The 15,284-nt window shown below is 38.8% G+C and overlaps 2 protein-coding genes across 6 annotated transcripts; one reads left to right on the plus strand and one right to left on the minus strand.

Annotated features, from left to right (window-relative positions):
• Positions 1 to 967: 967 nt before the first annotated feature.
• Positions 968 to 9,829, plus strand: LOC105767998 (uncharacterized). 5 transcript variants are annotated; one of them, XM_012587671.2, is made up of 11 exons: positions 974 to 2,045; positions 2,488 to 2,764; positions 2,881 to 3,066; positions 3,582 to 3,716; positions 3,839 to 4,303; positions 4,804 to 7,092; positions 7,625 to 7,830; positions 7,930 to 8,085; positions 8,322 to 8,553; positions 8,802 to 9,115; positions 9,291 to 9,829. In XM_012587671.2, the coding sequence occupies exons 1-11, from the start codon at positions 1,288 to 1,290 to the stop codon at positions 9,589 to 9,591; spliced, it is 5,319 nt and encodes a 1,772-aa protein (XP_012443125.1). In that variant the 5' UTR covers positions 974 to 1,287; the 3' UTR covers positions 9,592 to 9,829. The 5 variants fall into 5 exon arrangements, with proteins under 5 accessions (XP_012443127.1, XP_012443125.1, XP_052486986.1 ...); XM_052631026.1 differs by having other exon boundaries at positions 1,901 to 2,050; XM_012587672.2 differs by having other exon boundaries at positions 1,901 to 2,045; positions 2,534 to 2,764.
• Positions 9,830 to 10,672: 843 nt separating this feature from the next.
• On the minus strand, positions 10,673 to 15,061 carry LOC105767999 (sucrose synthase). Its single transcript, XM_012587674.2, has 13 exons — positions 15,000 to 15,061; positions 14,252 to 14,358; positions 14,025 to 14,151; positions 13,783 to 13,934; positions 13,501 to 13,693; positions 12,915 to 13,346; positions 12,662 to 12,835; positions 12,461 to 12,577; positions 12,198 to 12,364; positions 11,868 to 12,092; positions 11,212 to 11,775; positions 10,975 to 11,113; positions 10,673 to 10,890 (listed from the first exon to the last, which is right to left on the minus strand). Exons 2-13 carry the CDS (start codon positions 14,347 to 14,349, stop codon positions 10,861 to 10,863), a joined length of 2,418 nt encoding a protein of 805 aa, XP_012443128.1. The 5' UTR covers positions 14,350 to 14,358; positions 15,000 to 15,061; the 3' UTR covers positions 10,673 to 10,860.
• Between the last annotated feature and the right edge of the window lie 223 nt (positions 15,062 to 15,284).

A 15,284-nucleotide genomic window follows, 5' to 3' on the forward strand; every position in this document is an offset into this window, starting at 1 on the left:
ACCTAGCCCACAACCATAAAGAATGAATCAATCTGATTATGTTGTAATGGCCATCTTGGAACACACACACATTCCTCTGTTTTCAAAATTTCCAACAAACAATCCCAAACAAGGAAGACCAATTTGCATCTTGAAAAGTAACCTCAAACTTATTTGCCAAGTTAGTAGATAACTAATCCTCCAAAGAGTAAGTGAAAAATTGATCTGAAATTCTCAAGGGAATAAGCTGAAGCCACACTTCTTTTGCCTTAGGGCAATCTCGTATTATATGGATATAAGATTCTTCAGCATTCCTATAAAGCTTACAAGAAGGGCCCTCTGACAATCCTCTCTTACACCTTTCTGTATTCGTAAAGAGACGTCCCTTAAACACCACCCAAATAAAATGACGAACACTTTGTGGACATTCAAGGACCAAACAATCTTCCATTTTGCTTCCTGCATATTTAACGAGTTATTTGTAAGTTTGCCATAAACCTCCTTGATGCTAAATTTCCCATTAACTGCCCAGCTTGAAATAACATCCTAGAGAAGTCGGAGATCATGTATTATGTTTAAGTGTGAAATTGCATCAGCAATTTGTGTCCAATGCTTAAAAATAATGAGGATCCAAATGCTTGAGTTAGGTAGTCCAAACATTAGTGTCCTGAATCCCCTCTAAACGGTGTGTTCGTATGTTGAGTTCAGGAAGGGAAAGACTTTTCTGTGAAGTCCAAAAAGGACTTTTGGGCCATATATTCCAACCTCCAACAACAAACGTGAAAATAAATAGCTCACATGGGCTAACACCGTCAGCCTCTGTAGGCCTAACGTTTAGATTTAGGTGAAAGCCTTTCCGCCTTTTCGTAAAAGTGAAGGCGGTTAAGAGGATCCAATTTCCATTGCCCGATGAAGACCAGCTTCAATTAATTATACCATTTGAACACGACGACTACGAAACTTTCTAGTAACGGTTCATTTTAGTTCTTTTATCAATGAATGCCCTTTTCGGGACCCACGGTCCCGATGTGGGATCCATCATCCTTCACCGGTAAACAGGCGCCATATGTTGTTTTCTTGATTTCGCGGCTAAAACCGTGGAGCCTCCCCTCGCCACTCACCTCTCACCACCCTCCACCCCTCCATCGCCATCACCATCCACTCTTTTTTCGAACTTTCTTTCGCCATCCTTCCCCCCCCCCCCCCGGTCTTTGTCCTATCTTTAATACAAGCTTCTCGTCTCATTTTTCATTTCCCCACCGCTACCACATCCTCCCCCTCCCCTTCCCATAGGAAAAATAGTAATAAATGAGCTTCTCTTCCAGTTACAGTATTCTCCGTCTTACGCCAAACCGCTGCGACAACCTCTTCTTTTGCTCCCCTCAAAATCCTTTCCGAATACGCGAATTTCGCGTTTACAGGAAACGACGCCGTTTGAGGCTTTTCCGCTCAAACCCCACTCTCCAAAGCCAATTCAATTTCTCTTTCGATAACAACGTTTTCCAGAACCTTCCTTCGCTCGATCTTCTCACGCCGGTTTTGGGTCTAACTTCCGGTATCGCTCTTTATTTATCGTCGCGGTTGAATTTAGCTTCCGGAGGTGAAAACAATGTCTGCGATATTGGAGAGTGGATTTTGTTCACCAGTCCGACGCCGTTTAATCGATTCGTCATCCTTCGATGCCCTTCTATATCGTTCGAAGGGAGTCAGCTGATGGAGGATGTGAACGAGAGGTTGGTGAAAGAAGATAGGCATTTCGTGAGGCTAAATAGCGGGAGGATGATACAGGCGAGTAGAAACAGGGGAGAGGAGCCGAATGAGTTGGAATACCAGAGACTTTGTATAAACACGGAGGATGGCGGTGTAATTTCGATTGATTGGCCGGCGAATTTAGACTTGAGCGAAGAACATGGATTGGACACGACAGTTTTGGTGGTTCCGGGAACGGCGGAGGGTAGCATGGACGAGAAGGTGAAGGCGTTTGTTAAGGAGGCAGTTTTTTGTGGGTTTTTTCCGGTTGTTATGAATCCTCGAGGTTGCGCCAGCTCGCCACTCACCACTCCTCGGTAAGGTATTGAGTTCTGAAGTGAAATTTATTTGTTTAGTGAGTATTATGATGCGGTTTAGGGAGAAAACAGCAGTAATCAATAAAATTATAGCTGAACAAACGGCAATATAAGCTTTTCTGCAAGGTTTTAGATTGTCTGGTGAGGCACAAAAGCTTGACTGAATCATGGAAAAGTTTCCTGTGCGTTACTGCACACGTAACCCAAAGGGTTTCATCATTTATTTCATTACTTCTTTCGTTTATTGGCATTGATAACATGTTTGTAATGTGCTTGAAGTAAGTGGGAAGTATTTACTTAGAGAAGATCATATGTTTTAGCAGAGATCAGTTTATCAGCTAGGCTTCTAGACCAAAAGAATTATCTTTTATAAGCTGGGTGTTTTGGTTTTCCTTGAAGTTTCTTGAAAGGCCATTTTTATTGAACGACTTTATTTATGTAGGTTGTTTACAGCTGCTGACAGTGATGATATCTCAACTGCTATACAGTTCATTAATAAGGCAAGACCATGGAACACATTGATGGGTGTTGGCTGGGGATATGGCGCAAACATGTTGACGAAATACTTGGCAGAAGCTGGTGAGAAAACACCTCTGACAGCTGCGACTTGCATAGATAATCCTTTTGACTTGGAGGAGGCCACAAGATTGACTCCTTATCACATTGCTTTAAATGAAAAACTCACTAGTGGACTTGTAGATATTCTACGATCTAATAAGGTTGGTGATTGCTTCAAAAATTGCAGCTTTTAACTCAAAATCACTTCAGTGTTTATGCATGCTTCATTATACATTGATCATTCAATACTAATTAATTTGACCCATGAATGATCTAGGAACTATTTCTGGGCCGAGCAAAAGGGTTTGATGTGGAAAAGGCTCTATCAGCCAAATCTGTTCGTGACTTTGATAAGGCAATATCGATGGTCTCTTACGGTTTTGAGGCCATAGAAGACTTTTACTCAAAATGTAGTTCGCGAAGCTTAGTTGGCAAAGTTAAGATTCCAGTTCTTTACATACAGGTACCTTTTACAACTTGAAAAAACACTCTTGTGTAATTGCTGAAAATGGATATTATTAAAATTTCCTGCTTTAATGGTAAATGTTGAGCAAATCATTTTCTTTCTTCTGATGTAATTAGAACCAAACAACTTTATTTTGTATGAAAACTGTTCCTTTCATGCTATACACGTATGTATATGTGCTCGAAGCAACACATGCATAAGAACTGCTATGGTTGAATATCTCCTTTGTGTCATTAAACCCTAGTCACTGAGCTAAGCTAGAGTTCCTTGAAGACGGTGGTAAACTCCCAAATTTCATTCTAACCTTGTTTTAAAAACTAACTACCTAACCTAGCTATATAATCTTTCCTTCTCATTGGGAAAATGTCTTTTAGGACTTGCCCTGAAATTGTTTGTACTTATCCTGTTTCTGTCCTCTGCATCTGTGCACACTGGTACAGAACCTAACTCCTTTGCGAAGTAGGAAATTTAGAAGGAAAACCTAATTTCTTTTGAACTTTTTTATTTTTCAGAATGATGGTGGATCAGTTCCACTATTCTCCACTCCACGTGGTTTGATTGCAGAAAATCCTTTTACCAGCCTGCTCCTCTGTTCTTGTTCATCATCTAGAGCTACAGTATCGTGGTGCCATCATCTTACTATTGAGGTAATATTTTTGTCTTCTCTCTTCTCATCTGAGGGTTTGGAACTTCGACTTTAATCCAGAAAAAGTTTCTCCATAAATATTGCTATTGATTTTTTTTCATTGGTATCATTTGGTTTATATAGTGGCTTACTGCGGTAGAGCTTGGACTTCTAAAGGGCCGTCATCCTCTTCTAAAAGATGTTGACATCAGCATCAATCCTTCAAAAGGCTTAACTTTCGCAGAAGGTAGGTTGACTGGTAAAGGTGGAAACACTAAGAAGCTTTTGGATCTTTCTAGATTAAATTCTGTAAATGGCTATTCCGTTGGTCCTAGAAGAGGCATGTTAGAAGATGGTGATACAGCTCCTAGCATCCACCTTCAGTCCAGACAAGATTCACTCAAGGACATGGAACTTCAAGAGAAGGGATTGCATAGAGTGCACAATGATATGTTAGCACAGTCCAAACTTCTTGAAGCAGAGTTGGCCAAAGAGGAAGCTGAACTAGAAGATGGTGAAGGAGGGCAAGTTTTACAAACTGCACAAGTAGCTATGAATATGCTTGATGTAACCATGCCCGGAACTTTGAAAGAAGCTGAGAAGCAGAAGGTGGGGCTTATAAACATTGCAGTTTCTTTTATCTCACATATATTGTCATTCTGGGTTTAAAAATGTGTATACAATTCATCTTTGAACAATCAATATGATAAGCTAATGCTAAAGGACTTCCTCTGCATGTGTGCTTGTCGGAAAGGAATATGTCAACTGTACATGTTTTGTGATATATAGTATATTTCTTGAACGAGTAATTTAAATGTTTGGGGTGTTTTCATATTTGATTGACTTTCTTTTATTGTTTTATGTTTTTTCCTGTTGGTTTTTTTTGTATCTATATTTGTTTTCCTTTTAGAAGTATTTCAGTGGAAATTCAGCTTATATGATGTTATTCCAATTTTTTATTATTTTTATGGTGTGGCATGTTTGGTTCTTTAAGTATCAATTTTTAGCAGAAGTGACTTTAAGAAATTGGAGACATGAACTTTAGGTATGTGAAAATAAGAATTTGGGGACATAAACTTTAGTATGTTAAATAATCATTGTACATACAGGTCCTGGCTGCTGTTAATCAAGGTGAGACACTTATGAAAGCTTTGCAAGATGCTGTTCCAGAAGATGTTCGTGAAAAACTCACAGCAGCTGTATCTGTTATTATGCATGCTCAAGGCACAAACTTAAAACAAGGTATTGAGAGGATTCCCAAGATGCAATCAGGGTTTAAATCAAAAGTCCACGAAAGTGTTAGTGATGCTCATTCTACAGATGAGATAAAAAGAACTGAGGGTTTGGCGGATGGGACTGATAACAATCAAGTTGGCTCAGAGAGAGCTACTGCTGGACAGGGATCAGAATCTCGGACGTTAGACAATATGCAAAGCTCCAATGATGTAGGTCAATCTCAATCAATAAGTGGAGATCAAGGTGATATTTCTTCTTCAGTCAGGAAGGATGCAAGTGAAACGGGAAAAATTCATGAAAGTGATGATCTCAACAATGAAAAGGCTTCTCTACATGCTGACTCAACCAAACCAGGATCAGTAATTAATGTTAATTTGACTACCCAAGATGAAAAGGAAGGTAGCACAGACGAAATTGTTAAGTCCAAAGCTGACCCAGATGGTGGAGTAGATCGAGTTGAAATGAAGTATAATAATAGTCCCCGGCAAAAGGAAGAAAAAGTCGTGGATTCTTTGACTGACCAAAATAATGCGGCACCATCAGGATCTTCTGAAGCCCAACCAGAGGAAGGTGAAAGGAATGATCATCAGAAAAAAGATCTGCAACATCCACCTGATCAAAATAAGTCTACCATCACTGATTCCAATGCTCCAACCTTCAATGTTTCTCAAGCATTAGATGCTCTGACAGGGATGGATGATTCCACCCAAGTAGCTGTTAACAGTGTGTTTGGTGTGTTAGAAAATATGATTACTCAATTTGAGGAGGAAAAAGAAGAAAATGGTTCTCATGATGGACGTGAGCTTAGGACTGATGATACCAACTCTGTGCCTGAGACACAAGATACATTTGGAAAAAAAGAGGGCAGTGAAAATGATAACAAATTGAGAGAAACCAAAGGCAGTAAAGATAACCAGAGTATGATTTCTGATAGATTTCATGATCCTCGCATTCATAATGATCATGGTAATAGTTCAGACTTGGGGGATGACTCAACAAGTGAATGGCTGGAGGAGGAGTCCCCACAAAATCCTGTTTCATCAGAGGGGAATGGTAGTGATGATTCTCAGGAACAAATTGTTGGCAATAGTTTGGATTTGCCAATAAACAATGATCATATAGTTGGTCGTAAAATGGTGGCCGATTATTCATATAGACCCATAAATAGCACTCCCTCGTATATAAATGCAAGTCAATATGAGGACTTTCTTCATAGTGAGTACTTCCAGAGATATTTGCTTTCAAAACAAACTACCAAACCACTAGATGTAGATACGACTACTGCTTTATTGTTTGACTACTTTCCAGAAGAAGGTCAGTGGATGCTCTTGGAACAACCAGGAGAGAATGGAGATTCTGCTGGTGATGTTACAACTCATAGCAGAGAGCCTGAGACTCCAGCTGCTGAAGTTAGCAAAATGAAAAATTACATCGAACCATCATATGTGATATTAGATACTGAAAGACAGCACGACCCTTTTGGAGAGTTTGAGACCATAGACAATACAAATGGATATTCTAGAAAGGATCGTAAGGGATTAGAGGAATTGATGCAGCTTGTAAAAATCACTATATTGGATTCTTTGAGGGTGGAAGTTGATCGCAGGCTAAGTGCATCTGACATGGAAGAAATGGAATCTCAACTTGCTATAGATATTGAAACAGTTGCAACTGCAGTTTCTCTGTCCATTGGAGATTATAAGGAGCTTAATGATTTTGAGGGCAAAGAGTATGTTATTGACAATTCCTCAGAAAAAGTCGGAACTGTTAATGGAGAGAATGTTGTCAGGGCTATTTCATCTGCTGTTCAGAGCACAAGTTATCTAACGAGAGTGCTGCCAGTTGGTGTTATTATAGGATCTAGCTTAGCTGGTCTGAGAAAGTATTTTGACCTATCTACGGTTCATGATGAGTATATAAGTGAAGTTAAACCTGCTGACGAGACCCAGGTATCTAGGGAAAAGAATCATGGGAAAGCTAGTATAATCGATATTGATCAATCACCAGTTTATGAAACTAGTCAAAATGGTACTTCGCATAGCCCCAGTAGCAAAGAAGTGGTAGAAACTGGTTTGAAAACCCTAAACAAGGATGATGTCATGGTTGGTGCTGTTACAGCTGCTCTAGGAGCATCAGCTTTGCTAGCGCCACTGCCAGACAAGGTAATAGTCAATTTCTTTAGAATTTTTTATGCTAGCTTTTCTATGTTTTTTGTTGGCTTTTAAAACCACCTGCAGAAGCCTTGTTTGTCAGGGGTATCCTTGTTTTGTTGCTATAAGTTAAGCAACATTTAAAGTAAAAAAGGTCTTCAACTATATTATTATCGGCAAGGTGTTCCATACTTCTATTGAATTTTGTTGTTACCTTTTACATACAAATACATAGAAATCATGCTTAATATTTTATTTTTATTTAATTGCTTCTATCTATTATTTTCCCAAAGAACCTTTTGCATCTTGATTGGTTCCATAACTAGTACTAGTTTTAGGAACATCACCAAAATAGTAAAAACCTATTCTAGTCTTTGTCCAATCTGTTACCAAGAGCATCCAAAGAAATGCTGACTCATTTTAAGAGGTTTTTATTTCATCCTTTTAAACTTTAATTGTTATGTGTCATGCATGTTGATTGTGCCTTCCTCTCTTTTATCCTGACTGTATTGTTCTCATTCTTGCTGCTCTATAAAATGCAAAGGATCCACTTGAAGAAAATGAAACTGCAGAAAGTTCATCCAAGATCTTCAAGGAGAAAGACCATCAACATAAAGAGCCTGGAATTCCTGAAGGAGCAGTAGCTGACAAACACCAAATCAACATGGTCACTAGTCTTGCTGAGAAAGCCTTGTCAGTTGCTGGTCCTGTTGTACCTATGAAGGAGGATGGTGAATTGGATCAAGAAAGGTCTTTATCATATGCCTGATATACGTTTCTGTTGTATTTGAAGTTGTCTGTTTGTTTTGTTTTCTTCGGAACTCTACTTACACTTGTCTTTGTCAGCAGATTGGTTGCTATGTTAGCAGATTTGGGACAAAGGGGCGGTGTGTTGCGGCTAGTTGGTAAAATTGCTTTGCTTTGGGGTGGTATACGTGGTGCAATGAGTCTAACAGATAGGCTTATCACATTTCTGCATATAGCTGAACGCCCCTTATACCAAAGGTATTAAGTGGCTGGTAACCTTCCCGACCACCTTTGCTTTAACCCTCCCAACTTTCTCTTTCTACGCATTTGATTTGGATTTATAATTAAGAATAACTTGGATCAATTTTGTTGAGGCTTATGCTAAATGTTTAGAACTTTTTAAAAGACGCCATACGTGTTTGACATTCCTGATTTATATCTCCTGTTGTACTAATGTTGTACTTTTCCTCGTGTCTTGCTTTTTCTTTCCAAAGGATTCTTGGCTTTGTCGGCATGGTTCTTGTTTTGTGGTCACCAGTTATTGTTCCATTGCTTCCAGCTCTTGTGCAGAGCTGGACTAAAAAGACTCCCGCCAAGTTTGCTGAACTTGTTTCCATTCTTGGCTTTTACGTTGCTCTCATGATACTTGTCATGTTATGGGGTAAAAGAATACGTGGTTATCAAAATCCACATGAGCAGTATGGACTGGAGTTGACATCATCAACGGTATGGATTCTTGCTTAAACTTTTTATTGGGAAAAAGGAAAAATCTAGTTGGAGGGCTATTGATATCTATCTCTTATGTTAGCTTCTGATTCTTACAATGCATGTTGGTTTATATTTTCGAGGTTGTTGCTTTTCTGTGCCTGGTCAACTAGGGGTTTGATTCTGAGAAGAAATCCTATCTTTAATGGATATGATCAGCTGCTATTGTAATGGATAGAGTGAGTTAATATCTATATTATTGCTTGCAGATCAAAGGTCTTCTCATGGGCTTGATTGGAGGAGTCATACTCGTAGTGTCAATACAATCTGTAAATTCTTTGCTTGGCTGTGTCAGTTGGTCTTGGCCTTCAAATCTTCTTCCATCCTCTTTGGACTTAGTGGCTAGGCTCAAAGTTTATGGGAAACTGCTTGTGTTTGCTGTTCGAGGAATTGCTACTGCAACTGGCATTGTGCTCGTTGAAGAACTGGTTTTTAGGTCATGGCTACCTGATGAAATTGCCGCAGATTTTGGCTATCATTGGGGAATTATTATATCAGGACTTGCATTTTCTTTGTTCCAGAGGTGACATTATCTTTCTTTCTTGCAACTTGTTTCCGCTTTTTTTCCATTATGATGTATTCTTCTGGTGTAATTACATTGTAGATAGATAATAGATTTGTAAATTTAATTTTTGAAAAGAAAAAGAAAAGGTCAATGCTAACAATCGCCCCTACTCTGTGGTTCAATGAAATTGCAGGTCTCTAATGGCGATACCAGGGTTATGGCTTTTATCATTAGCTCTATCGGGCATTCGGCAAAGAAATGAGGGCAGCCTCTCGGTTCCAATTGGGTTGCGGACTGGAATAATGGCTTCAAGTTTTGTTCTACAAACAAGTGGGTTTCCAATTTATAAGGCCAACCATCCTCTGTGGGTAACTGAAGCTTGCCCCTTTCAACCATTTAGTGGAGTAGTGGGTGTTGCATTTGCTTTATTGTTGGCAACTATTGTATATCCAAGACAACCTCTAGAGCACAAGAACCTCAAAGAAGAATTGTAGGGTAAGAATAGCAGCAGCAGCAGCAGCCTTTGCTACAAAGTGCTTTTCATTTTTGGGTCATAGTTTTGTGTAATGGTTCCTGCCTAGTTTTTGTATTTTAGGTAAATATTTGTAAATGCATGCGAGGAGAGGAATTGAAGCATGGCTATGATAGCAGTGTACAGTTAGTGAGTTTTGAAAGGTCAAATCTTGTAAAGGTATAGCAGTAATCTAATACGTATAGATGTAGTCCCATTTCTTTGAGTGTGTCATGAAGTTCATAACTGGATTTTTCATTTTTCAGAAAAAAATAAACTGTTGGCATGAATAGAGAAATTAAACTGTTGTTACATATCAAATCTGATTACATAGAGTCATCTCTCCTAATTTCTATTCTCGACAACAAAACTGTTGGTTGGTTTTGTGGTTTCGAGAATTTACAACTAGTAAAAAATCTGATTACAGAGAGAGTCGTCTCTCCTAATCTCTATTCTCGACAACAAAATTGTTAGTTGGTTTTGTGGTTTTGAGAATTTACAACTATTTTACTATCAATTATTCTATCTCTATTCAATGTTTTTAGCTGAACAAATAAATTTTGAAATTGCCTTGGACTTTTACCATGGATTATATTATTCCTTTCCTGCCATATCAAATAAATAAACCCATTCCAGGGTGGCCTTAAAGATTTCCATTTACAATGAACAAGTACCAGCCAAATGCCATGAAAAATGTTGCAACAGCAAGTTTTCAATATTTCCTCACTGCAAGAACAAATATGCTTTTATCCATGCCGCCCAAAGAGAGCCAGCATTGGCATATATGCCGTGCTCATAGACAATAATTATTATGGGTTTGCGTTATCTAATTGCCAAAGGCATAGGAGAACAAGTCAAAAATCAAATTTAGATTCCCCAGTTTCTTTAAACAAAATGATTAGTAAAAGCTTTTATCCATCCACTTGTTCACTTAAATTATTGTTTGATTGAAGCTGACCTCACTCGTGATGTACGTTATTTAGAAATACTCTCTTTTTTTTGTACATCTGAAAGCATCGCTAATGGCTATAAGCGTTTAAAAAAAAGAAAAAAAAGATAGGAACTTGAAAAACAAAAGTCACCATATTTAACTGGAATTGACGGGCGCACAACCCCATGTTCAAACAATGCCGGCGAAAAAAGGAAAAGGAAAAGACAAGATGAAATACAAAAGAGCTTCTCCAATTGAAATTACAAAACAGAATATTATTCTCCAAGAAAAACCGGCCCAATGTTATTTAACAGCTTCAATTTACTCCTCTGCCAATGGAACTGATTCAGCCTGCATTTTACAAATAACCAACAATGTAATTAAAGCCAAATGAAGGACATTTATACAGAATGGGGATGTGACTATGTGAATTACCAGCTTGCGGTACTTAAGAGCATAAAACATCTCAAGGTAACGACGACTCTCACGGCGTTCAAGGTTGGAAACATGCTTCCAGAATCCATACACTCCGGTCAGGGTCAATAGTCTCTCCGAGTAAATCTTCCATGTATACCTGATTCAGACAATTTATACTCGTTACAACAAATACTAAACAATATAAACCCAAGAGGAAAATGGTTTTTTCTTTCTTGTGTGTGTGTGAGAGCTTACTTCTCCTCGATACGTTTCAAGCCTCCTTGGGAGATTTTATCCCAGTGAGATGGATCTTTCTTACACTTTTCAAAGAAATCGACCAGTATGTCAGCAGCTTGATCACCATGGTAAGGATCAATGTTGAAACCAGATTTCCCATGGACAATAATCTCGGCTGGTCCACCGTTGCAGGTTGCGAATGTTGGCAAACCGCAAGTCATTGCCTCCACAACTGTCAATCCAAAGGCTTCATACAATGCAGGCTGTACAAAGGCACCTTTCGTGTCGCAAATGTATCGGTAAAGTTCACCATTTCGGATTCTGTTCATTTGAGATGATATCCATCTGAATTGGCCGTTCAAGTTGTACTTCTCGATCAGCTCAAACATTTTCTTCATTTCGGCCTTCTCTTCCAAATCTTTAGATTCCTTTCGCCTATCACCACCTACAACTACGAGGTTAGCCAACTCACGCAACTTTGCATTCTTGCCGTACCACTCGACGAGTCCGGTTAAGTTCTTGACACGATCAAGCCTTGCCATTGTGAACAGAATTGGCTTGTTGCGGTCATTGAGCACACATCTGTAGGAAAATCAGGGACAAATCATTAGTTCAGACGGGATATGTTCCCACAATCGGATTTTGCTAAAACATATAAAAAAGCTTGCACTTACAAGTGTTCTTCATTCTCAACTTTGCTGTAAAGAAGGTCTTCGATCTCAGTATGGAAATGCTTCAACCTCCGCTTCTCTTCGGTGTAAGGGAAGTATATCTCCATATCAGCACCAGGGGAAACAATGTTGAATTTGGGATCAAACACATCGATACCATGTACAACACGGTAGAGACCAGGAAGAGTGAAAGCAGTGTGGCTCTCGTATTGACCAACAGTGTCCTTGCTGAAAACCATTTGAGAATTTTATTAATGTTAATGATCTTCATTATCCGCCGAGAATTAATAAAACATCTCAAGTACTGAGAGAATTAAATCATCTATTTATTACCTTCCTGCAATTTCCTGGAAAGTACTGGTGATGATGAAATCTGTATGGTTCATTGCAAAAAGATCAGCTGTAAATTGGCAAGAGAAATGGTATTTGTCTTCAAGCTTCTTCCAGTAGATATCTGAATCAGGATATTTTGTCTTCTCCAAAGCATGGGCGATGGTGCACTACACAAGGGTGAAAAACCAAGTCATTGTACTGTAATCCGACCCGACCGAATAAACGAGAAGATACAAGATCCGGCAAATTAGTTTTTAACAAACCTGTGTGACACCCAATTTATGTGCGAGCAAGGAGGCGACGATATTGCCATCACTGTAGTTTCCGATGATCAGATCTGGCTTGCCTTGCAACTCTTTGGAGATTTCATGAGCAACATCCTATGAAACAAACATATTTACTCGTAAATAAAACTAATGTGATCTACCATCATACAAAATGAATCAATGGCTCATAAGTTTCACCTCTGTGTAGGTTTCCAAGTATGGCCAGACTTCAAATCTTGAGATCCATTTACGAACAATTCCCTTTTCTGTTCTGAAGGGTACTCGAAGAATATCCGAGTACTCTGTTCCGTATACTTTCTCAAGTCGTTGACCGCATGTTGTTCCGACAGCATCAGGAAGAAGTCTAGTAATCTGAAAGAGGAAACAGAGATATAAGCATACAAAATAGTAAAAAGCCGAAAGGAAGGATTAAAACTACTAGCAGTCTCACAATGAGGATTCGAGGGGTGATGTTGAGTCCTTGTTGCTTTATACGGAGGAGCATCTCATTCTCCAAAGCTCGGACTTGATCCAAGATGTAAACAACCTGGCCACCGGTGTCGGGATACCCCAAAACATTGTCTTGAGCGAAGTATCCGTGGGGAGTGAGAATCACAACATTGAACACCATGGGGATTCTCCCAAGGAACTTCTCAAGGGTGCAAGGATCAGGTGCCTCAAGAAGATCCAAAAGGAGTTGGATCATCTCGAGCACGCGTTGTGCGGTGTCACCCCAACCTCTTTCCAAACCGATTTCCTGGAACCGGTGTTCGAATTCGGCACATGGTGTCTCAGGAGGTAGGGTACCAAGATACTCCTCTGCTTTCCTCAAAACATGTTGAAGAGCATTCAAGTTCTGAATTCTGTCATTCAACATCATGTTCTGCAAAAAGAACAACTCAGCATTTTAAATCCAGAAAAGACAGTACCATGAATCTAGTAAATCTTAGTATCAGCATGCAAGAAATCTGTCTGGTCTATCCACTGACAAATTCTGACAGATTTTTTTTGCAATAAAATAAGCAAATGAGGCATACCTTGCCCTTGTGGCAATGGACTCTGAGGAATTCGAGCAAAGGGTGCATGCTCTCCTTGTCATGGAACAATTTTGCCGAAAGGTGACGATTTAGGAACTCCACACCATTACCAATGGATTTTGAAAGAGTTGGGCGGGGGAATGATGAGTTGAAGGGCTCAAAATCCAATTCCAAAACAAAGTTTCCATTTGAACTACAAACAATGCAAAGAAACATTGTTAAAAACCAACAAACAGATCAGATGAACTCAAATATACATATACAAACAGATCATATAGTTACCTTCCATCAACAAGCTCTTCCTTGAAGTGGAGATACTCAGCAACAGTAAGTTCCTCAACAACAAGGGCGTGAACATTCACTCTAATGTACTCCCAAACACCAGGCCTTGGACGAACAGCAAGTGCAACCCATGGAGGCAACACGATCGCTTCCTATAACCCCAAAAATCATCCTAAAATCAACACCTTGTAATCCCCCAAAATAATGAAAAAAGAAATGGAGAAAATGGGTTTTCCTTATACCTGACTAGCCTTCAATACTTCAAAAAATGCACCATCAGCGAGCTTCTTTCTGTTCTCTTCAGGGATAGCTTCAAACTCTAGAATAATTTGATGGTGTTGCAGAATTCCTTTTCCTTTGCCCTCGATCCTACAATAAAAAACCAACAATTTTATAAACAAAATGTAAACATCTCAAAAGAAAAACACCATGCAGGGAAACAGTCATTGATGGATCAGATTCAAATTACCTTGAGAGCAAGGCCAAAATCTCGTTCCTGTGAGCAAGAAGGGTCTCATCTAAACGCTCACGGAGACTGTGGACGCGAGTGATCACAGGATTAGCCATTTCTTTGAACTGTAAAAAGGGAAAAAAAAAACAGAGCTTAAAAACAGAGTAAGTGTGAACAAAGGAAGGATGGAGAGATTATCCAAATGATCAAAACCAACATAATTCTACAAGACTTCAAAATTTTTCCAAATCCACCAACCACATGGAATATCTTTAATCTTTAATCAAACACTGTTTCTTGTTTAACTAAGTTTTGAAACAGAATATTATGAGATCCAGTCCTTTATTCTAGAAAATTTAGTCATTTAAGTAAAAAAGAGAAAATGAAATCTTAATGCAGTTCAAGGGAAAAAATCCTCAAAACCAGGATTCTAAGTGGATCATATGGCACTGTTTTTTCTACAGAAATTTGGGCAGAGAAACGCCCCTGTTCAACAAGAAAGCATGGTTTTAATTTTGGCAGAGTTTTAGTTCTTTCACTATAGAAATTCGGGTAGCAAAATGGGCAGAAAAACAGAACCCCAGAAGGACAAATAAGAAGAGCAACATGGGAATGAAGTGAATTTCTTCATCAGAAAAAAGGTTCAAAGTTTAGCTATAGATCAATGAACTAAAGCTAAAAAAAGAACAGAGGATCAAACATTAAAACTACACTAAACTAAAGAAAAGAAGGAAAAGAAGAAAAGAAGAGAGAAACAAAAGAGCACCTTAACGTAAATAATGAATGGGGGGGTTTAACGCAATGGAGAATACAATGGAAGAAGCTGGAGTTGAGATGGGAATTTATAGAAGGAAAAGCCGATAAATTATGGTAAAGGAACATATCAACTTATTATTGATTTATTAATTAAAATAACTGCGGTTAAAACTTAAAAACCTTTTTTAATTAAAAAAAAAGTTTTGAGAATCTGAGGAGTTCGATAAACCGACAGAATTTTCTAGGATGAGTGGTAATTTCAGACATTAATTTTAACGTTTGTAAAGAAATGTCA

Source organism: Gossypium raimondii, chromosome 5, assembly GCF_025698545.1.
Source record: "Gossypium raimondii isolate GPD5lz chromosome 5, ASM2569854v1, whole genome shotgun sequence".
Taxonomy (NCBI): Eukaryota; Viridiplantae; Streptophyta; class Magnoliopsida; order Malvales; family Malvaceae; genus Gossypium; species Gossypium raimondii.